The sequence below is a fragment of the Colletotrichum fructicola genome (assembly GCF_000319635.2).
Source record: "Colletotrichum fructicola Nara gc5 chromosome Unknown KSG_Nara_v1_contig06, whole genome shotgun sequence".
NCBI classification, from domain to species: domain Eukaryota; kingdom Fungi; phylum Ascomycota; class Sordariomycetes; order Glomerellales; family Glomerellaceae; genus Colletotrichum; species Colletotrichum fructicola.
In genome coordinates this window covers 2624085-2647530 of record NW_027094056.1, presented here as the reverse complement: position 1 = coordinate 2647530, position 23446 = coordinate 2624085, and the positions used below count along the sequence as shown (strand labels likewise).

The window sequence follows — 23446 nt, the reverse complement described above, 5'->3', positions numbered from 1 at the left end:
GCTGTTCAATTCAATGGGCTGTATGGTCCGGATACAGAAACAGTGAGACTTTCTTCAGAATGGTACTTTCCCCTATCACCTCGAAATGAAGGCCCCAAAGGACCGGTGTCAGCCAGTTCGCTTAGTAGAAAGCGCCTCCAGCTGCTAAATGGACGAAGGCATCTATCTGAATCCGGTCCTTAACACCCCCTGATTAGTTTATTGCTAGGTATCTCTCCAAAGCTAGCCCGGCCTATTCAATTCGATTTCGATTTCGATCTTCGCTCTATCCAGGTGGAAACAACAGTGGCATCGCAAAGCCCCCACTTCCAAGGAAACGCTAAAGTAGAAACCAACATACCCAAATTACACCAGACCAGTGCACTCTGGCTCAGAATTCGAGTCTTCGAATGCTTCTCCAGGCTGGTTGATGAGTGAGGCGGTGTCATCTGGAAAGGCTTGTGGTCGTAAGTTCCAGGGTTCACCAATGACTAAATCATTTGTTTCTTCGTTTCTGAGGTTGTGCTATTGGTCGACCTTCCCCACAGACATTGGGTAAGGCAGATCTGTTCGGTTTAATCAATTGAAAGTCTAGGTAGTCGAGTTGCATACAAATACCTGATGAGTGAAAACAGGGCGCCTTATTAAGTGTGGAGCTTTAAGGGTGATTACGAAATATGAGATTTATCCCACTCTGGAATCAAGATGCCTGTGTTGTAGGCTTCTCAAAGGTTTGTGAGAAACACTGATCATAGAATAACCTTTTGGGAGTCACGATTGATAAGGAAAACACTAACAGATCAAGCTCTTCTTGGCCTCGGCGGACATTAATCTGCATCAATGGCGGAGTTGTCTAGAAGATCGCTGAAGTCATCTTGAATGTCTTCTATCCGTGACCTAGTATCATCGTGTACGATGTGCGCTGCGTGAAATACAAGCAGGCCCAGCAAGATATCAGACACGAAAGAAGACCGGGAAATCTTAGGGGACGCTTCGTTACCAGATCTAACAATAAATGAGTCATTTAGTCTCATTCTCCTATGTTTGACCGGTTGATCCAGAGCGACGACATAGCTGACGTATACTCCATTCACCCTGTACCGCCGAAACGTGCTGTCTCTCGAAAGCTTTCTAAGTTAAGATACGCCAAAATCCCTCGATTCAAATCTTTCTAAGTGAAAGAATGATCGGCGCCGTGGTTCATGTCAGGCTCCGCCTCCGACTCTTTGAGAAGCTAGGGGTATTGTCCAGGAGAGCAGGCCTCATGAGTAAGTATCTATTCCCCTGCAACTTGGGACGATCTTCCGAACCAAGACACTGGGATCTGAGACGTCAAATACAGTCATTTGCGACGTTATTGCTCATGGAATCAAATAAAAGCCCGAGTGGAACCTAGTCGTTGTCCACGTAGCAATTGAGGTTCACTCAGGAACCGCAGACACCTCTAACGAGGGACCAACGTAGATGTCATTTGATTCACGGAACTGACCCTGCGTTGAAAACTTAACAGAAATAACTTCACTGGCGGCTTGATAGCCACATGGCCTGGGGAAACTGAGATACCCCTGAAAATGTAGTGTTCGAATGCTCAAATGCACAAGTACCGCCAGACTAAACAGCTAAGGCCCTCAATGACCCAGTTCAGAGTGTTCCCAAGATTGTGATTATGACTTCAAGTATCACATTGTCCCGCAATATTCGTGCTTGATGGTCTCGGATACTGCTTTCTGTTGAGATCTTAAGCACACAACATTGAACCATCTTTGGAACCACACAATTAACCCAAGAACTCGAGGCACGGCTCAAGCACTTCAGCACAATTTCATTCGGTATACTGGGATAAGAGGGTTTTTTTTAGTAGATGCCACGCTCCTAAGTGCACGTAGAGCAACAGTGTAAAGCGCAGGTGAATTCGGGTACACAACAGCCTCACTCGAGGAGATGAGGGGTTTGAACGCCAAACTCCCCACTAAGAACATCTCTGCTAAACTCGCGGGCCATTTCATAGAGCCGTTTTAATATTCAAAGACGAGCCGTTTGACTTCGAAGTGTTTCCGAAAGCCTTGATCGTTGTAAACCACAACCGCATACCAATCTGACGCAGCCGGTCATACAGCAATCCACGACGATCTCCGAGACAAACCCAAGTCTTGGCCTTCAGGAACCACAACACAGAAACTACAAGCCCTCAATCCCGCCGTAACGGAACCTCCCCCTCAAAACCGTTTCCGCCCACCTGTCAACCCCACGACGGTCCCCAACAGTTGGTCTCATCATCCCCATCCCCATCCCACTCCCCTCCCCGGCCCGTCGTCCCTATTCAACCCTCCGCTCACCCCGCCCAGCCTTTCCAAGCCATCACTACAAACCTTAAGACGACCCCAATGCAAGCCGCAAACAAGCTCGCAGGACCCTCAAGGGCGGGAGGAAGGTACATCCCACAAGTCAGGCAGATCATCACTCTCTTCGGTCTCTGCCCCCTGAACCGAACGAAGCCCGGACCTCCCTCGTTGGACAGGTATTCACAAAGTATCTCGGGGCCAAGGCGCCGGTTCAAACGTATGATCATAATCAATATCTTGGGCATGGGCTAGTCGAATGGTACAGAGGGGGTGTGTAGGACTTCACCTCCCAAACAAGCAACGAGATACCGAGACCGAACATACGACACAAGAATGCCTTACAAGAAACACCATATCGCAAACTGTACAACAGGCTAAACTAAACATGCGCAAAATCAGAAGGCAGGTTACCGATGGGATGCATACCTCTCGTCATCGGCGCAGTTACTCGACTTGTTCAAACCCGAGAGTCTGTTTCCCATCCCCCGCGGCCCCTGTATCAGCAAAAGAGAAAAGAAAAGATCAACGCCTCATGCATGTTCGTGGGGTGTGTAGGGATCACGGTTCCATTCCCTCGGGTTAGCCCTCTCGCTCGCTCTCTGCCTTTCCTCGTCAAAAGACAGTTCGAGAACGCCAGCTTGACTCGGTCACCCGACGGGGCGGACCTTACCAGGCACAGAGACGGACGGGAAAGGGGAAGTCTCCCCCTTTCCGCGTCGGCTGCCCCGTGCTTTTCCTGCCTATTCTCCGCGGCAAGACGGGGTTGACCCTCATATGCATCAAACGGCGGACTTGTGTTGAGTGATCTTCGACCTTCACGCGGATTAATCATCCCAACTTCGGGTTTGGGGAGTTAGGAACATGAGATAGACGCCCGCCGCCGCCCCGAGCCTCCTCCACCTCCCCCCGAGGCCCCTATTTCGCATTCACGGTTGTACGCGATGACGAGGCCGCCTCAGAAAGTATGAGGAAAACCAAAGACACGAGTCCAGTACTATTCAGGCAGCTCACAAGCAAACACTCTTCGCTAATGCCAGCTAAAAGTCTGCCTTGGCTCGGGACTTGTACGATGCAGTAGCCTTTACCCGATTACTATCGCAACAACGTTCGGAGGAACCACGGTCGCCGTTGATGAGTTATCCTTCTCCCTCCGGCGTTGACCCCTGAATGCTACCCGCCCTGACACCTCTCAAGGTCCGAGACCGAACGGCCGCGGAGCGGAGAAAAAGATGAGCAGAAAGCCCGCACCCCGGACCCCGGCCGCGCGGTTCGGGGATGAGGGGGGAAGGGGAGGGCAGACTGACGAAAGGCAAGTAACGTTAATCATACAGATTGCCAATGTCTGTAAGGGGATGCCCTAGACCGCGCGCCCCCCCACGAAACCCAAAAGGCCCATACTGCGGCGACCTACCGGTACGAATAGAGTAGCAAGACGAACGCTGTCAAACCTGACGCTTGGGTCAGGTGGCATCCCGGTAATACGTCGTATGCCCATCGGTGCCGATTAACCTTAATTCTCTGCAGGCGCGCGACAACCCCGTCCATGGAGACGGCGACGCGCCGGCCACCAACCACCACCAACATTGCAACGGGGACGGGGCAAGGGACCAGGGTCCTGGTCTTTGGGGTTTATTTTCTCCCATTTCGGGCCTCGTTTGGGTTGACGAGAAAAGATGAACCCCGAGTCGCGCGCGCGCGCAAGCAAGATGACGATGGGCAGAACAGAGTTTTGAGAGTGCGTGTGTCTGTTTAGCCCTCCTCGGCCCCTCCCCTTCCCACCAACGATCGTCCTCCACCTTTCCGTTACGGATAGCAGATCTCAACGCCCTTAATCTGAGGGGAAGATGAGGGACAGCGGCGGCAAACTGCGTCACCTTCGTCCGAAGATTTCGGCCGTCCGTGGAGGAGGTCGCCGTTGATGACAAAACGCAGTGGCCCAGGGGCTGGACCGACCCGCACGAGTCAATAAGCTTCGGAGATCTGATTATTGATTAGACCGTATGCCTGCGGCCGAGTAATTGCTGCCCTCCACCTCGGGTTTCTTGTGCCTGTTTTGATCAGATAAACGGCGAGGGTTCTCCCACCGGCTGATGATCTTTCCGAAGTGTCGGGTCAACATCTGCCGCAGGAGCTCTAGTGAGGATTCATGAAGCTTGAAAAATTGGCGGACTTGTACAATCCCGACCGGAGAGGGGTCCGAGGTTCGGGGACCTGCTCAAGATGTCTCCATATGGTATAGAGCCTACAACGTGGATTTAGCATCCTAACTCCCCACCATTGCTGACGTTGGATAAAACTAGGATTCTAATTAGATGGGATTAACTTTACTGGAAATAAGAGACAAAATGTCTGCCCACAATAACTCTGCGATGTTGTGGATTGGGCACATCGGAGCCGCCGCTGTGGATCTCTTGCCAGTTCTTGCCTGTTGAATTGGGCAGCATATCAAGCATACTAAGCTTTTGGCCCTCTTGATGCTTGTAAGCTGACGGGCTTTTTATGATGAGACAGAAAGTCCCCGGATTGCTTCCTCGAAGGGGGAAGCCGTCTGCCGGGCGAATCAAGGTTGGCTAACGGCCGAATAAGGTGCTGATATGGCATGATGGCGTATGTGTAGCGTGAACCAAACGACTGGCACTGGTCTTGCCAACGCGGCGACGTGTTTTGGAATCCTTTCTGTTGTGTAAAGGGCGACTCTGGAAATAAGGCTCACCAGCATCCTGCGAGCTGGGTCAGCGCCTGCGGGTGACCATGCAAAGTGAGCCTCCAATGCTCCGCCGTGGCAAGCCTAGAGGCAGATCTTGTGTTGCAGAGAGTGATCTCCGCGGCGATAAACGGCAGCCTGGAATCCTACCCATTCGAACGGACGCGACACCTCGCGAGACGGGGTTTGCTTATGGGACTTTGGAGTGGCCGGATTCCCATGCCAGCATCTAAGCCTGTGCGGCTTCCGTAAAGAGATGAGCTTGGCTCTTTCGAAGGATTTCCCTCGTCGTCATGCTCGTACATCCATATTCAGCCAGGAAGTAAGACGTTGGAGATTCTAAATTGACGAGGTACAATATGTCAGCAGTCGGGCGGCAACCCCCGCCTCGTCCATATCAAAACCCCTCGCATAGCGGCCAATTGACTCCTGGTAGCGCCGCGTCTATTGAAGGATCTTTTCTGAACTCGGGTCCCACGATAGCAAAGCCTCACGTTTGCGTAACATTGATTGTGGCCTAGTGCAGGGCAGAGTTCCTGAACTTCGAGACAAATGTCCAGCGGATTAGAGTTCGCAGGCCAATGTTGAAGCTTGGGACCATGATGGCCGTCATCTGATAATCAGGCGAATGATGGACGCTGTACAGCGGGTGATTGGCGGGCCCACGAGGATAACAGTGGCTCACAGTCTGGCGGGCGGTGTCAAATATCGCCGTGGTTGGGGCAGTGCTGACTTTATCAAGCAAAGCCCAGGGTGCCAAGACTGGTGTAATTCAGCGTGAAGATGCCCATGCTGGAATTGTGCTGCAGCAGATGCAATTGTCGCAGTAGATGATGGTAGGATCGAGTCAATACCTGGAGAAACATGCAGGGACTTTGGCAAAGTCACTCGATGTCTCTCGAGGTACTCTGTGGCTCTTAGCTCTTGGCCCTTGACACCAAGATGCTGCGCCAACGGCTTGTCGTAGGCCTGGGCCAAATCCGTAAGAATTGCAATCTCACAAACTCCCCTGGCACGAGAGAGAGCGGGGTAATGGAGAGGTTGACATGACACTGACAGGGTGGGCGTGGGTTCGGTTGGCGTCTACCTTAACGAGGGATGCGAAAATGCGATGGCGATCTCCCTCGGCGGCAGTCAGTAAAAGTGACGAGATGCCAATACGGCGGGTGCAGAATGCCAAGCATCCCAAGGCTAGCACGGCCACCTGTTTTGGGGCAAAGGGTCGGCCAAGACACAGAGCTGGAGGATAAAACATGGTTGCCCAGCTTATGTCTGTACGTTCGTCGAATAGTGTAGTGTAAGCTCGAATTGGGGTCGCTTGGACTCTTGGAGCCACCTTGTCGAGCCACAATGTAATAATTATTTGCGTCGTACGCCCCCCCTTCGCTTGTCGAGATTCAAGTGCATGTGAGTTGCGACAGCGAGCAGCAAGCCCTCGCGCTTCGCATCGTGCAGTAATTGGCGAGAGTCATTTCGTTTCGCAGCAGCGATGGCTGTGAGGCCGTGGTGGCGGTGGTCGCAGCGGCGACAGTTGTTACACCAAGCGAGAGACTAGCTAGCCGCGAGACCGAAAACGAGGGCAGACGAGACAATCCGAGCAATGCGAGATGGATGTTTGACAGCTGCAGGCGGGTGAGGTGAATACGCTAATACGCGTTTATCAAGGGGGCGTCAGTACGGAGTTTGGGGATGGAATGGGGAATAAGGGAACTTAGGCAGTTCCTGGGCGGGCACAGGCACAGGCACAGGCCTAGGGCAACGCTCGCAAAGTTGGAGACGTCTCCATCAGAATACTCGTACCTGACTGACGGACTGCATGTGCTGGCATGGCATGGCACTGACAACTTGCGACAGCCTTGACATGACATAGACAGGCCATGCCCAGTCCTGTCACTTTCGCTGTCAGCCCATTTCAAGCTTGATTGACAGGCACAACAAGTCAAGCACCATGACTGACACGGCAGGAGGTCCATCTTCGCGAGACACCAAGGTGCCTTGACTTATCTCAATACAGAAGCCTGGCTGTCACCTGTGACAGGAGGAGGCAACAGGCAGGAGGATAGGTACCTACCTAGGTGATGATCCGGGAACGGGATTCGCAATTGGGAAGTGATGCGAGGATGTAGCAGCGGGCCAATCGCCCGCGTTCCTGCACAATTCGTGTTATTTCCATGAGTAGTGTAGGTGCAGGTGCGTTGCCAGTCGGGCAGTCCCGCCAACGAAGGTAACTGCCTTGAGTGATCCTTAGAAAGATAATATGCAATGTCGCAGGTGCATCGACGGATGAGGAAAGTAGGGTGCGAGCTGCTGCACTCTTGGAGTAAGGTGCCGAGACCGAAACATCGAAACAAGGCAGCTGCAATCGCGATGGTTCCTTCCATTGCAATCGAGGAAGGGGAAGGCCTCCCGCAAAGAACAACCTGGAAGGTGCACGGGTGCGGGTGTCTCCTTCCTTCCTTACTTCCTTGCTTGAATCTACGATCGAAAACAACGGCCGACAGCTACTTCCCGTACGGATCGACGGAGGAACTGCAACAGGCGCAGGAGCATCTTCTTCTTGCATCCTCCACACCGCACCGCACAGCACCGCCTTTCCATTACTCTCCTCAGGAGTTCGGGCCCGAGGTCCCATCGCCAATTGGCCCCCTCCCCCCCCTCCCCCCCCCCCTCCCCCACCCCGAGAACATCAAACCGCCTCGAGATGCGGCCCCGACATTGAACAAGGCAGTGAGACGCAGACATGGCATCATGGAAATCATTGGATCATGTACGCATCAGCATCAGGTACGCACACTCTTCAAGATAATCCCCCGGATACCCACGTGGGGTTCCCGCACTCACCCGTCGCGGCAGCCGTCACCGTTTCCGTCACCGTTCACCCCGACTCAGAGTGAGCGACCGAGTCTGACCCCGAGACATGGACGCAAACGTGTCCTCGGGCGCCAACAAATCCCTAGGGCCAAAGTCTAGGAACCCTGAAAGGACCCCGAGCCCGGCCGCCGCGTGACAAACCGGCGCCCGGCCACCGAGCCCGCCAGCCCGCGGACCACGAGCCCAGGAATACCAAGAAAAAGCCAAGACATGCGCCAATCAAACGCCCACCCAAATCATCAACAAGCGCGACTTGCATCTTAGGGTTACGGCTGATGATTGAACCACCTGAAAGAACGAAAACTTTTTTTTCGAAATAAACACCCAATATGTGTCATCTGCCTCCTCGTCTTGGCTTCTACCCTAATGCGAGGCAACCACCCCCCGGACGACGAGGTCAGGTCGGGGATCCAGCTTATCATGGATTCCGGTGGATGTTGGCCCTACCCATTTGCCCAATTTCAGATTCGTCGCCGGTGCGCAGCATACTGCGGGAGCCTCCCCTGCCCGCTCCACGCCGGTGTCAATACGGCGTATGCGATGTCCGATTAGCCCCCGTTCGGCATCGCGAGCTGCCGACGCTTGCACAAAACGCGGCATTGAGCTCTGCACAACTCCCAGCCCTCGTCCAGCTGGCCGCCGATCCTTTGCGATCGCCTGCCTAAAATACGGGGCCCCTGTCACCCTGTCAGGGGACCACCCACCACGTTGGCGGTTGGTCATCGACTCACTGTCTGGTCCCCAGTTCTCTCCGATCCCGACGATGTGGACAGAGTGGGACGGGGCGGAACAGTGTTGCAGCCCGACTGGCTGCTTGCGGACATGGAGCAACACAGAGAAAAAGTCGAGAAGGAAAAAGAGGGCAAAAATAACACCATCTAATCACCGCCTTTCGACCCACTGTCAGTCACCGGAATTAACCCACACCATCTCTCTGCCGTATCAATCGCCCTCCCTCACTAGTGTACGACGTACACTACGACTGCTACACTACTATGCATAGTACTCTGCTACTGGCACCAATGACACGCCTTACAGGGCGATCAAGTAATATGCCGAGTGCGAGAAGCCCGAAGACCTGCGGCCGAGAGGCCTTTTCGTCCTTGAGTTTCGCCCGACTGATGGCTGCCTTGTCCGACAACGAGGACGACGTTGCCCCGAACGTCGCACAACGTTAGACTTCGAGGTGGGCGTTCCGCTGCTGGCACTCTACTTCGACGGCAGTCCACCACTCTCACCATCCACAACTGGCTGAGTGGGAAACTCTCAGGCCTTCTTCAATGTCGGCCACGGCGCTCATCATTTGTTCGAGAAACCCAATTTTGTCCGCTGACAAAGCTCCTGAACCCCAAACAATACCCAATTCAGGGATTCCCCAGCATCGTCAACCCAACTCAGACAAGCCCGCCCAGCCCAACACGTGAACTCACAAGGTGCCATTGCCCACGCTTGTCTGAGCCCCTTCAAACAATGTCATCGGTCTGGAAGTCCGTGAACGACTTTTTTCTTCCGCCCTACACCTGAAGCAGCAAGAAACCGAAAATCCATAATCCACACACTCTCAAACCCGGCCACAGGACCATGAGGCTAATTCCGCCCTCGCATTTTGCAGTGGGAAAAAAAAAAAAAGTCGACTCATATGGGGGCCTCCACCGTCGGACCACGGGGTTTACAACATCCCGTCCCGCCCTCCGCTACAAACGCCGAGATCACTTTTCGATTTCCAACCACCCTAGTAGCCCCCTTCTGGCGCGCAACGCACATCCTACGCAGCAACAAATAGCCCACTATCAAAAAAACACCCTCTTATCCACCGCGCGGCGCGCCATAGGCCCCAAAAGTCCGCTTATCCTATCCTCAAACGCAGCATCATCGCATGAACAGCGCCCTGAGCTTCCCGCGTTTAGTGGAACATGCGCTGTGGGGCGCCGCGTTGCGTGTTGGGATCGAAAGAGATCGCAGGGCGGACGCTTTCAGACGGTTCCTATCGCTGTGTCCTGCTGGAGAACTTTTTTCTCTGTTCCCCGTGGCGCTCCATTCCGCCTGTCGCCAGAGTGACCCTGCCTGGAAGTATGCGCCTGAGTTCCATGCATATCTGTTTCCGCCCAGGGAGTTTGCTTCCGCGTGTAGAGGCAAATGCGTGAACGTGCGTCGACGTTGGCTTTTGCGCCCTGCCACTGTCAACGCCAGCGCCGCAGACGCAGCGACTACGAGCAACCACACACGCACTGCAGGCGGGGAGACAGATACGCACCCCCTGGCTTCACATCTCCCACGCCCCCCTAACTGACCAACGGAGCAGGGATCCCGGATACGCCAGGGGAACCTTTGTCCAGAACGAACCAAGACCTCTTGATCGAGTGGCTTAGAGCGTGAGGGGCGTGACGACGACGACGACGACTGGGCTGGTAGCTCGCCCGCCGTCTCGGCGGACTTGGAGTTTTGTTTCGTCCGCTCCGATGGGACTTGTTATTCCGTGTTGCCAGTTTGCACCCGTTGGCCATGATGGTGATGCAATCTACGCCCGACAAGCGGCTCATCTCACATGAAAAGGGAAACAGGACAAGCATCCAGGGGAAATACGAAAATAGGGGGTTGGGCAGTAAATGGGCTGTTGTTGGCTTGGTCTTGCCTCTATTTCCGTCTGTTTGGAACCCCATTCGGCCCCCAAAGTGTCTCTCAAGCTTCCATCAGGCATTTCGCAGATCAACTCAAACCCAACTGCTGCAGCGCCGCCGCTGGTGGGGGCCGCCAGAAGCTTGGAGAAATATTGACGACGGATACAGCAAAACATCGACGGTCACGACAGCTGAGCTGGCAATCTAGACCTGGGTACGGTGAGGTCGACTAAGACCCGTTTCGAACAATGATCGCCGGTTTCTTCAGTATCAGAAGATTACCTGGGGGCCCTTTTTACACGTATTTTGTCAACACCTGCGGCCGTTGACGGGCCCCTGCCCTGTGGTTCTACAGTCGTGACGTGGAGTCCGCCGGCCGTGGCTTAGGTTAACTTACTATGGTGCCCCCCCTTGGCAACTCTGAGCGTCGCATTCGCTCCAAACCCTCCGCCGCCGTAGCAGCAATAACAGCGGTCAGATCAGGTCACGGGGGGTCACGCAGTAGGGGAAGGGGGAAAGGGTAACCGTGACGGTTGCAGGCCGAACGCAGCAGCAGGCCAGAGAAGACCCAAGAAAAAAAAAGTTGGAACGGAGCTGGCTCCTGCTTCGCAAAGCTCCCTCTTTCCCTGAGGGGAAGCTCTGAAAGGATGAGGGGGGATGATGCTTCAGGACGGGGGACTGGGGGGGAGGGGAGGGCAGCATTGCATAGTTAGCTGTTCCCTGTCAGCCTGCAAGTGCAAGCTCGCACACCGTCGCAAGCCGTCGCCGACCCCCTCCAGTAGCAAGCTAGCAAGCAAGCAGCAGCAGCCAAGATGGACGCCGACTGCAGTGTGTTTTGCCTCGTCGCCGCCCACTGAAATGCTATTGTGCGTGTTGTTATTTTGGCATCATTTTCAGTTTGGGGGATATCGGACTGTTGTGCCAACGAGTGTGTGTGTGCGTTCATGCCAACATTCTTCACTCTTTTACTACAGGACCATACAAACTCTGAAGGTTACAGCCGCTGAAATAAAATGTAGACGGCGACAAGAGCAAAAAAAAGTCATTCGAACTAGGTTATGGCTGGGTGCGCTTGGTGGCAGAGCGCAGCGAGCGCTCGTTCGTTTGGTCTTTTCTTTTTTTGCTGCCCTGCTGCCCAAAGAGGAAATTGTTAGCGCGCATTTATTTTTCTTCTCATCTTTTCTCTGGTGAACCAGGCCAGTCACTGCAAGAATGTGAGCATGCATAGTCATCCATGGTGAACGAAATTGTAAGAAGAGTGTGGTTTGGTATTTTTCTCGCCAAGGTTTACACGCCCCCCTCCCCGGCCCCCATATCCAGCGATCTTGTTATGCTGAGTCGTCCAAATGTCCACACGCGCGGGGGCGGGAGAGAGTGTGGTGAAAGTAAACCTGTTGTCTAAGAAACACCTTTCAGGCGCCAGGCTATGCGAAGCGACTGACAGGAGGGAAAACATGAGGAAAAACCCGGCCGTGATGATACATGGTCTCCGATTCGAGTAGTCGTCGTGACTGCCTTTTTTCTTCGTCCCTCCCCCTCCCCCGAGAAGAAATTACCACACAGTAGAAAAGTAAATGGCATGGAAACATATTTCTCCGTAAAATCCTTGAAACGCCTTTGTGTCGTCGCGGACACGAGTGGATCCCGCCGGTAACCATAAAGCAACGCCTTCGCGGTGTATCGTTGGAATGAAGAGCAGACGAAACACCGTGATAAAACCTCCCAACCGCCATCGCATGTGCGCGAGCTGGGCGCGCGTGCGCCAGCCCGGTGCCGAAACCCGCCAATAACCCCAGCTCTATATCTCATAACGCGTGATCAGATGTAAGAAATTCGAGGTTTCTTTGTTCGAGTGAACCGTTCTTATAGGCGCATCGGCTCGCCGTCGTAGCCTCCGTAGATCATTGGGTCGCCCATGCCCATCATCACCTCGGGGTTCGGACATGAGAGGACGTGGGGCTTGATGGTGCCAAACTCGTTCTCAATGAGGCCCTGGTTGAGCATGTCCATGCTGGAGAGGGCGCCGTTTTGTTGTTGGAAGAACTGCTGGGCGAGATCCATCGCTGGTGGTTGGGGCGGTGCGGCCTGGCGAGGCATGGTCCATTGTGGTACGTAGGCGTTCATGGTCGGCGACTGGTTGTGGAACATTGCGGCGGTGGGGTCGACTGGTGAGGCGACAGAGTCGACATCGAACTCGGTGTAGCCGGTCGAGAAGCTCTGGGGAGACATGGTCATCGGGTTGTTGTGCTGGCCAAAGACTGCCTTGCGGTAGTCGGCCTCGAACTCGGAGTGGTCGAGCTCAGAGGAGCTCGCGCGGTCGGAGCGTTCGCAAGACGAAGCCGAGTCAAGTTCTGTAGGTATCCTGGTGGTGGTAGCTGCCTTCTCTGCATCGCGCTCCTTCTGTTGCTCCTCCAGTTGGCGCGCCAATTCGGCGAGGCCTGCTTCGTCTTCGGGGAAGACAGAGTGGACGGGAAGGTCGATATCTGAGTTGGGGCGAATGCAGCCAAGCTTCTGGGCAATGTTGTGGATGACAGGTTGTCCTCGGTCGTTGAGCTCAGGCTCGCCAAGGTCCCATTGCTGGTTATTCCTGACCATGGAGTACAGCTTGTGAACGGTGGCGATGAGGGCGAATTGGGTGTGCTCGAGGACCTCGGCGTATCCTCGAGGGAGCTGCTTGTATTCCGTCTTCTTGCGGACACCGGCAGTGCAGACGAGACCGTCGTCTTTACATCTCTTGCAAGGGAACTCTCCGTCGCACTAAGTGGTGTTAGAGGAGAGGGTAGTTTGGGAGGCGGGGACAGTAAGGCCTACCTTGGTCTTCTTCATTCTACACCTCTCGCAAGCCTTCCATACTCTCTTGTGACGACCGTCGGCAGACATTGCTGAGGCGGGGTGGTCATGGTGTGATGTTGCGTTGTGAGGGCTGGCGCGCTTTGCGGTGTGGCGGTTAGGCTTGATGGACTTTGAGCTGGATGAGGAGCTCTTCCTGGACTTCTGGTCCTCCAATGGAGGGGTAGGTAGGCCGCTTCCCATGGTGGATGATTAAGAGTTATGATGTGAGGCGAAGTTGTAGTTGAGGTGAAGAGGTAGTAGTGTAAGTGAGATAAGGCAAATGTGATCCAAGACCGAGGGGCAAACAGACGTATAAGTTTGTTCCTGTATGTGGGTGCAGGCCGTGTAAGTGAGATATAATAACGAGAACGAGACCCAGTTCAGTTAGGGAAGGATAGCCAAAAAGGTAAAAGAGTCGGGATGACACAGGTAGACACAGCCAAGAGTCCGCGGCGCTAGGGTCAAGAGTCGGGACAGTCAGCACGGCAAGGGACTGGGATGCAGGGTGTTGGCAAATTATTAATGTCGAGCAGACTGTCGGGGTGCGTCTATTGTGCGCGCGCGAGATTATGTGATGCGGCAGAAGGCCTCGGAAGCTTTTGAGTTAATAAAGTTCGGTCGCTCGCAATGCTAGGAGGGCGGGTGGGCAGGGCGTGTGCGGTGCCTGCTTGGGTGTGTGTCCTTGTGGTGTTGGTGCTGTGCAGAGAGGGCGGATTGTGGATTGCTGGCATTAACGGTCGGCGACGTCTTTATGTCCGAGTATGCGCGGGCGGGCCCCTGGTCCAGTCGTGTGGAATGGAATGGGGGGAGGAGCACAAGAACAGAAACGGGATCCTGGAATTCTTGGTGTACCGTTTGTACAACTGATGTTGTGCAATGTAGCCTGCGCGCTAGACAGCTCTGAATGAACTAGCCGCCAAACGAGGTAAAGTCCGCAGCGGAGTTGAGAGTGCAGAGCGTGTGAACGAGGATAGGGATTGGGGTCCTGATTTGCAAGCCGGGCCTGGGACGTGGTAGGGCTTATGACTGCAAATATGGCGGATTGCTGACCGCAGGAGGGACGTGTCTTTTGGCGGACGACGGTGCCGGGTACTGGTTCTGGTCCAAAAGGGCGATGACTGAGGCTGGTTGGTGCCTTTTGTTTCTATTCGTTGAGCCGTAGATGACTGAAGTCCTTTACAGCGGGCGGGCGAATGCGGGAGGATTGGTTCGATATAAGCCGGTTTGGTGTAACAAGATGATTATCTTTTGCAAGTGTGGCTTGAGGTGAGATAAGATGGTGAGGCTAAGCTTGTTGGAGTGTTTGTGTGTGTGTGTGTGTGGATGAGTGATGAGAGACCAAGACAAAGGGCCCAAGAAGTGTTTCGAGATTGTGGTTCTTGCTGGCTTGAAATATGCAGTCCAGTTGTGTCGTCTGTTCGGGATCGAGATGGTCTTTTAAGTAGACGGCATTACATCAGAACCAAGAAGCTATCAACGTCAGGTCGGCGGCGGAGTTGGAGATGGATTGTGATCAAGGTCCCCGATTCGAAACATCAATGGCTTCCAAGTTCCGTCGAAGGGGGATCCCAATCAGACGGAACAGCCGCCCGCATCTTATATTCAGGAAGCAGGGTTATCCACAGCTCAGCCGGGATCCAGAGAATGCGAGCTGTCCATGCTTGCTTGCTGGCTGCGGCTTGGGGTCATGAACACAACATGACATGACGCTGCAAGTATGTTAGCCATAGGCCTAGTCTGGGCCATCTGCCTCGGGGAGGAGGAGGAGATGGATGGGCAGAGACTGGACGGTACCTTGGAGAGACGAAGCCGAGTGTACGCCTTGTTCAAGTGGGTTGTGCGAGGACAAGGCTCGTAATGGTGCCGTCAAGGGGTAAGGCAGGTTGAGCGGGTCCGCTGCGGTGACGGGGCGGTACATTGCGATACAAAGTACATCGGGTGTGGAGGTTGCTAAGTCCCCGACGACAACAACCTGAGCAGCAAGCTCTGCATGGGTGATGGGGCCAAGGAGACAGAGAAAGACAGCGGCAGAAAGACTCTGCTTCCCGAACGACACAAAACCCTCCGAGCTCTCTCCAAGGTCCCTCCAATCCCCACTCGTCGGTACTTCGCCCGTGGCTGGTAGACCTCTCTTGTCTGTAACCAGCATTTTAGGCGCTCCTGCACGTTCTACTGACGCCGATACGTCGTGTTGAACAACCCCCTCTACCGTTTTGGGCAAATGGGTGTCGCGGTGACCGTTCCGTTGTGTGAATTCCGTACGTCTTGACGCTCATGGCATTGCCCTGAGTTCCCCGACCCAGGTTTAGCGCCGTGGGATCGATCAGTCCATCCCAAGTTGCTACATAACCATGATTCCCAGATTTGTGCACACATCGGCGGAATCTGACGGGGCCGGTAGCGGTGCGAATAAATCCCACTGATTCCCCGTACGCCAAGATACCGGTCTCTCGACGAGGCCGGCGCCGAGGGCGGGGTCCTTTACTTTTGGTTGCGCTGCCACCGTCAACGATAACGACTCCAGATCAGCTCAACATCGGGGCCGCGATCACGAACGGCGCGGCGAATTTGCAAAGGTTCTGGACTCGAATGGAGACCAGATGGCAAGCATGATCAAATTGATGACGCCAGAGACTGGTGTCTGCCAGCTGGCGTTGTGGTACGTGGTGAGTCCCTGAACCAGATTGCCATTTTGGGCAAATAGACAGGGAGCCAGGGTTGATGATTCATGATGGATCATAACCACTGGGCTGGGCCAGCAAAAATCTCAAGCCGCCGGAACAGCGCCCATTACGGCCGCCAAGTTGTTGTATTTTTGATATGCTTGAATTAGTTTTCTCTTCAAGCCCAATGTGACCCATCGGCTGATTCCTTGCCCGGTGGGGGACTCAAGGGGTTGAAAGCAGCATATCCCAATTATCCTCAGGCGTTTCCTATCGACGCAGCTCGAGCGCAGGTGAACTGACCGCGTAAAACGGTTTGGAGAACAGACAGCGGGACATGGTCGAGCTCGAATGCATGCAGGGACTTCCTCGTTCCTCGCAACAGCGCCGACAGCCTCGTGTGGGAGGGCAGCCATGACGGACGGACTTTTGTGTCATCCTAATTAATCCATGTTGGAGCTGGCATACTGACGATGCGTGCTAAAAGAATCGTATGCGCCAAGAACGGCAACCATGGATTCGGCGATGCCTCTTGCGGTTGCATGGAAGAATGGCAAGTTGTGCCTGACCGCAAAGTCTAAGTGGGAGGCAACTCAAGGGCTGGAGACGGAACTTTGACGGCGGAGGGAGTTGAGTTGAGGCGAAATGGAGGTAACAGCAACTTTGAGCGAACGGGTTGAGGCGTGTGTGATGTGACGGGTGCAATAAGGTCGGCGGAAGGGTGGTTCAAACTTCTGGCCAGCGCAACCCTCTGTGCGGCGGGAGCGTGCAGGCAGATGGATGGTGCCCGCCATCACCATCAAACCCATCTGATACTGTGACACCGCCCAAGGCAAAGGGTGCAGTGCAGGACACAACGTCAAGGCGACCAGTTTCGAGGAGCGAACCTTATTCTCTGGCGACAAGCAGGGAACCGCCGTGAAGCTCCCTGCCGAGGCTCGTCGGCGGCTCGCCACGGCGGCGTGGGGGAGCCAATGGTTCGTGGACGATCGCGAAAGATCGGGGACCTGGACCAGAGTGTGAAAAAAGTCCGGCGAGGAGGAGAAGGGAGCAGATGGCTCGGGGTTGTAGTTGACAGCCATCTCGCCGACGCAGCGCGGGAGACGACAAGCGGAGCACGGACAAGTTGGACGATCGCGAGGCCGTTCTGTGGCCCGCTCGCCCCGTCGGCGCGTGAAGTTGTCGAGACGGCCGCACCGCACAGAGCAAAGGCTCGCAAGGCCAGCTCAAGGTGACCAGCGGCAAGTGTTTTGAGCCGAACGACTTGTTTGTTTGATCATGCAATGCAGACAGATGTTGTTGATGGCGATGTCAAGCAGGCCAGGCAGGTAGGTACCTTAGAGTGTGGCGTCTGCGATGAGTAAAGTCGCAACGCATCAAGCTGAAAGGGCGATGAGTGGACGCAACGTCCTGATGACCTCGCGATGCAACAAGTAGGATCAGGTACCTTTCTGGAGTTCCTTCCGTGACCGCAATTAACGTTGTAAAGGCGTACGAGAAGGTGTCGCTCAGACAGTGACCTGCTACTTTGTTTGCCTTTCGTTCCCCAACCCAACCTCTACTTACACCACCACCACCTAAGGTAGGTACTATGGTACTCCCACTACCTCGCACAGTCGCGATATCCCGGCCCGTTTGCCAAGACTCGAGGCTTTCCTGCACTGCATTTTCGCTCGCAGTCGAGGACAGTACGAGTACGAGACCTCAATCCAGCGTGTGCGCCCGAGCTTGTGACTCTGTGAGCGAGTGCTCGTTGGTTGGCTGATTAGTCGATCCGGGCACCGGGCGGAGGACGGCAGGAATAAGCAACGTGGATCGGTTTCGCCCAGACCAAAAGTCCCAGCGATTAATTAGACTATTTTGCCGTGGAGACGTGTGGGATTTGATGCCAACGGAGAGGTTCAGGGTCAAGTCAGACCGGAGTTCGTTCTGTTGGAGGCGGAGGATCAGGTACAAGCCTCAGTCCCTCCTCCATGTCTTGGACTTGGAGTAAGCAGTGTAAGTGGTAAGTGGCAGGTGCATGTACCTTGAGGGTCATGGAGCGGTGCCGAGGTGTTGGGTGGGGCGTCGGAGAATGGAAGGCACAACACAAATGTCATTCATCACTGCGTATTATTCCCGGCCAAATTTGCAAAGAATTAAGTGATAACGTGAACATTCACCCGCTCTTACCAATCCCTGAAGCCGCATTCTTACCACCTCACACCGTAAGGTAAGGTAAGGTAAGATAACAGGCAGGCAGGCTCGTTGTGAGTCACCGCCACAGATTTTTCATGCTTGAGACTCCAGGCGGTCTGCTAGTATGCCTGAGACTGTTACCATGGTAAAAGCCTGAAGGTAGTATTGGTGGTGTGCGGGCGGTCATGGCTGCATCTGTCAAATGTGATGATCGCACGCAACATTGGCATCACTATTTGCTCTGCTCCATTCCCCCATGCCGATCGGTTCACGGGAGTTGGTTCTAGATCCACGGAGCGGAGATGTTAACTCCGAGTTGATTTGTCCGTGGTGTTGACGGTGGCTTCTCTCGATAAAGCCGGCGTCAGCACAGCACTCACTTCCATTACAGCATCTACATTGCCAACCCTATGTGCGATACGTCTGAGCTCTAGGGCTTCAAACGGTGTCCATGAGAAGGCCGAGCCGCCTAGGTTAGACCATGGTAGCGTGCAGGAGGCAGGCATAGCTTCAATCTAGCTGCTAACTCCCTCGGAGGGTGATATCATGGTGAGGTCTTCAGGGGACATGCTGCGACAGACCGACCTCACCCACGAACCGCCAGCGCAGGAAGAGCAGAGCGGAAGGTACTAAGTAAGGTGCCCTGCCCTATGAAGATGGAATTGTCCGCTTCGGGGGTCAATTGGCGCCGCCGCCGACTCGCGTCGGCCGCAAGATGAGACGAATTAGAAATCTCACGGCGGAAAGCTTAGTTAATCGCCGGAGCAAGGTGGGATGGGGGGGCACCCAAGGGGTTTGAGGTAAACAAAACAGCGTACGCCAATCAAGACTGTGATTACCACGCTTAAACGCCGATTCCTCACCCCTCATCCCTCATCCCACCGTACCGTACCAAACGCTGCTTGTGCTTTTGGTTTTGCTGTAATACCTGCATGTACGAAGTACCTGTGCGCCGTCGTCTCTTTTCCTCGCAGCAGCAGCAGAAGAGCGTCTGTTACTTACGGCGTAGTTCCCCCGGTGGGTGCGGTCCATCCCTCCATCCATCCATCCATCCATCCACCCTCTTCCCCTCCACATCCCCACGGCACTTGGCAAATTGTGAAATCATCGTGGCCTGTCGAATTTTTCTAGAAGGTGGTTCAGTGTTTCCACGGCCGCACTTTTCGCTGTCCACCATGCACCACACTGACCACACCGAATTTGGCATTGGGTAAGCAAGCCCCTACCACCGTAAGGTACCTACCTCGAGTACTTAGGTAAGGTAGGTCTGCACCTGGCAAGTGCCGACGGGTCGCTCCACTATCCCCTTTTGGACATGGTCACCGCCAACTGACTAATCGGCTTCACTGCTGGCAAGTGCCGTCTCCACTCGGCCCCGGCCTCACGGTGCCGCCACGGGAATACCGCAGCGAGGTCGCAGTATCTTTTTCATCTTTGGGCAAGCACAAGTGTGGCGCCTGCCTGGTTGGAGAGAACTTTCCTTAAACCACGCCTAATATTTCCTAGGGGCCCTGGGTATGTATCATCACAAATACGGTACGCAGTAGACAGGCAGGCATCTTGGACAAGCAACAAGTAAAGGAAAGTATTGCTCGAGTACCTCTCCCGAATCCCGCCTTTTGCTACCCAAACTTGCATCCTGCCCATGAGCCTTTTCCAAAAACCACAATTTTACCATCTACGCGCATTATCGTCAAGTCGCCTGACCTCAATACCGGGGCTCCTCATGCCCGGCGCAACCCACTTCCAATATGCACCGGGCCGCAAAATGACCTCCGCCCTCCGGCCGGTACTGGGAACTGGTGCTGCCTCGCTGCATCTTGTTCATCCCTCGGCATCTCGCTTCTCCCATCTGGTCATCTCAAATCTCGTCAACTCGGCACCCCGCGATGAAGCAACGATGGCCCTGTTGCTCTCCTGCGGTCCGGTCCCCTACCTCCTGATGACGACTTCTCCCGCCGTCATCCAACACCACATGTTGTCAACAGGCTAGAGCCCGCTACACAGCGGCTACAGTAGGGTTGGCTCGGATCGCCCTCCGCCAGAATAGTGCACCGCACGCCAGCGGATGCCTCCCGCTCCCCGGCTACCTTGCATTATTCATAAAGTTAGCCCCGGTCGATCCCAGGCTGATCATATGAGCCAATTGTAGCGCCCAGGGCCGGCCTTCTCTCGGTAACGAAGACGGCCTTTCGGCCTCCGACCTCCATACACAAGACACCGAACAAGCGATCCTAACCCTGTCAGCCCTCTAACACCAACCACACTGCACGCTGCTACACTACACTACACCACAACAATAACGCACCTTTACCCTGTGTACCTCGTACCTGTCATCCGCCTTGCGCCCCTTCAACAACCCGTACAATCTCAACATCGAAACTCTGCAGTCCATCCACTACGGCCACGAGGATCGCGTCCCAAGCCCCTGGGCTCCCCTGATCCCCGTTTGACGACCACCTAAGCCTTCTCGTGACCCCTATTCACGCCTTCAGGGTCTTTCCCCCAGGACCCAAGGGAGAAGCCGGAATCTCAAAATGGCGCACTTAGACTATTCGCCTCCTGCCCCCCGCCGTGGAGACATCTCGATATCTACGAACCTGGACAAAGGGAGACCGCAGTACATTCTCTGCTTGTGTTTTGCCCACCGCAGTACCACCACACAAAGCATCCCAACCATAACATAAGAAACAAGGATGGCTTCTGTATCGGGTAGCCCACCGATGCTCTACCCGTCCTACCCGCTGTCTTGCAGACGCGCCTTGGCAGCCCTCTACCACCACCGTTCTGCGCCGTCTGCCAAAAGCGGACTTCGGCTTCTGCTAATTTCCAGTTCGGCCGAGGTTCGACTCCACCACCACGTTCTCCATGACGTCTCGAGGCTTTGGAGCCTCATTGCTTGTCGGCGCGGCTTTCGTCCTGTCCCGCCACGCGATGCCTTCTTGGACTTGGCATCGAGTCTCGCCCTTTGTCGATGTGGAGGATTTCTAATCGAAGCCCAAGGTACACAAACCAAGAGAAACTTCCTTCTCACCGGTGCGCTCGTGCCAGACGATGAACATCGGCACTTGCAGACGTTTGGGGCTATGCCATCACTATTTTCTCAAATTGTCCACATGCACTGACAAAACTTTTGGTTGCAGGAGACGTCATCCTGGCGCAAAGCCTTATCCAGAGTATTGGGTCCACCATCCGTCTGAGTTTCGGTCTCCAGTCTCACCTGTCAGCCCGCCTGTCTGGTTCTAGACAACTGACAACTTGGAGGTACGAAATAGAGGACACCCCCCAGGTATCGAACGGCGCCCCCGAGGCTGATGGGTCTCCCGGGAGACGACCACCAACCTTTCACAAGGCACTCCCTCCTGCTGAATCCCGTATCAGTGATCGTCCGCAGCTATCATGTAGATAACTGCGCTCCTTCTGCCGTCTGATGATTGATAGGCACCGGGGTTGCACGTCTTCCCGCCGGAGTGGATAATCGGGGCGCATGATCGCGCTGGCCACACTCAAATTTCCAATGGAAGCAAGCCGATGGCTCAGCCGAGGCTCACTGTGGGACAGGTCTAGCAAAGTTTTCCCGTCTCTACGCTACCCGTTCTTGGGCTGGACTCCGGCCGGTATCTCCCGCGAACGGGATTACGGGATTACGGTGCCCGGACGCCGTTCATGCTTGGCACCGGCGGCTCGCGGGTCCGGAAGCACGGAGGCAGATCCATAATTCCGGAGCTGAACCACCGAACGATCCAAAAGGCTAGTGCCGAGCTATGCTTCTTCACAAAAGAAAGTCGGTCACAGAGATCACGGAAACACATGGCAAAACGGTTGACGAAACGAGAATACGGCCCTCAATCTGCCATGGCCACGCGAGTGGCCCGGCCCATCTACTAAGCAGACTGCATGCCTTGTTTGCAATCACACTTCCTTGGTATTTCCAATCTTCTGTCGGTCTGGAGCACGATCGACCTGGTAACTTATTCATTCACGACGCATTTGGAAGGGGCTGAACCACTGATAGCGGAGCACGGCGATGGCTTGTCGCGAAACCGATGTGATTCGAGTCACGCCACCGGCCCCTGTCTGCAGGACAGTCGGGACAGTGGGGCCTATTCCCCGTTGCTATCTCCGTGCTTGATCTGAGATTTACTGGAGGATCTATGCAAATGTGTCGGAGGACTTTCGGCGGCGGCACAAAAACACGTTCATGACCAACCGGCTAACCTCCTTCGACGTGGCAGCGACAATAGGCATGGATATAACGACAAGGCTCTGCATTGGGAATGGGCTGACTGTCTCTATCACCAAACAGCTGGCCAAAGGTGCAACATGATTCCGCCGCGGAACGCATGGGCCCCACTGTCGTGATGAAGATGCTCGACTGGCTTTCAGTCTGCCGCCGCGGAACGCATGGAGATAAGCCGATGTAGCCTTTTGTTTCTTCAAGTATCGTGATCTTCATTCAATGATGTTTCGAGAAACTCACTTGGCGGAGTTGGCCCGCGAAGCTACTTGGCGGGAGGCAGATCTGGGGATCTACGAGGGCAGCATGCCAAGCTTTTCCCCTACGCCCTAGTGGGTTGGCACATGTCAGCTGGAGGCTATGATATCAATCGAGATGATTGACCAGACGATTGACAGTCATTACGAGGAAAAAGTTGGTGGCTGCCAAGGTTGGCCCACGGTTGCACGAGTCAAACCTCTCGAGTTTGCGATCACGAAGTGCGTCTTGGCTCCACTGGATTCTTCATTTTTTCCTCTCTTATCTGGAGCTCACAAAGGTGTCTGCCAACTTTTCCCACGAGGCCTGCGACGTTCCGCGCTTAACGAGCGGCTAGAAATGCCGCATCGGTTACTTCATGTTTCCACGAGAAGGGAAATATCCCGCCGGTCATCGGTGGGCAGCAAGAAGGGGGGAATCTTCTTTCTCCTTCTCACGATGCTGGCATTTTTCTGCGGCCGGGGCAACCAACGCACGAGCAACGGAGTCAACAGCGACAACGGCTCGACCAGCCCCCTGAACAATGGGATTATGTGTGTGATATGGTCCTCGTCACCACTTACCCGACTTCCGACCTAAGTCCGCCCCGCTATTCAGCCCGGAGATGTAAGCATCCAGACCGAGTGACTGTTTGTGTGATCAGCAATGCAAAGATTTTTTGGCGCGGCCCCATTAGCATCTTTTTTTTCTACCTTGCGGTGGGGATAGGTTTAAGTCGGACTGTTCCGCGCATCCACCTTAGGACGAGCACTCAGACGCGTCGT

General features: G+C 54.6%; 3 protein-coding genes across 3 annotated transcripts; 1 reads left to right on the top strand and 2 right to left on the bottom strand.

The window, feature by feature from the left end:
- Positions 1-4454: 4454 nt before the first annotated feature.
- Positions 4455-4765, bottom strand: CGGC5_v010994 (uncharacterized protein; the record flags this gene model as incomplete). Its single annotated transcript, XM_066152451.1, has 2 exons — positions 4455-4563; positions 4650-4765. 2 exons carry the CDS (start codon positions 4763-4765, stop codon positions 4455-4457), a joined length of 225 nt encoding a protein of 74 aa, XP_066008317.1.
- A 7612-nt stretch (positions 4766-12377) lies between these two features.
- On the bottom strand, positions 12378-13547 carry FCR1 (Fluconazole resistance protein 1; the record flags this gene model as incomplete). The annotated part of the gene is made up of 2 exons (XM_032037478.1): positions 12378-13271; positions 13326-13547. The coding sequence occupies 2 exons, from the start codon at positions 13545-13547 to the stop codon at positions 12378-12380; spliced, it is 1116 nt and encodes a 371-aa protein (XP_031892672.1).
- A 5815-nt stretch (positions 13548-19362) lies between these two features.
- CGGC5_v010992 (uncharacterized protein) lies at positions 19363-20180 on the top strand (the record flags this gene model as incomplete). The annotated part of the gene is made up of 3 exons (XM_032037512.2): positions 19363-19397; positions 19694-19702; positions 19769-20180. The coding sequence occupies 3 exons, from the start codon at positions 19363-19365 to the stop codon at positions 20178-20180; spliced, it is 456 nt and encodes a 151-aa protein (XP_031892473.2).
- Positions 20181-23446: the final 3266 nt, after the last annotated feature.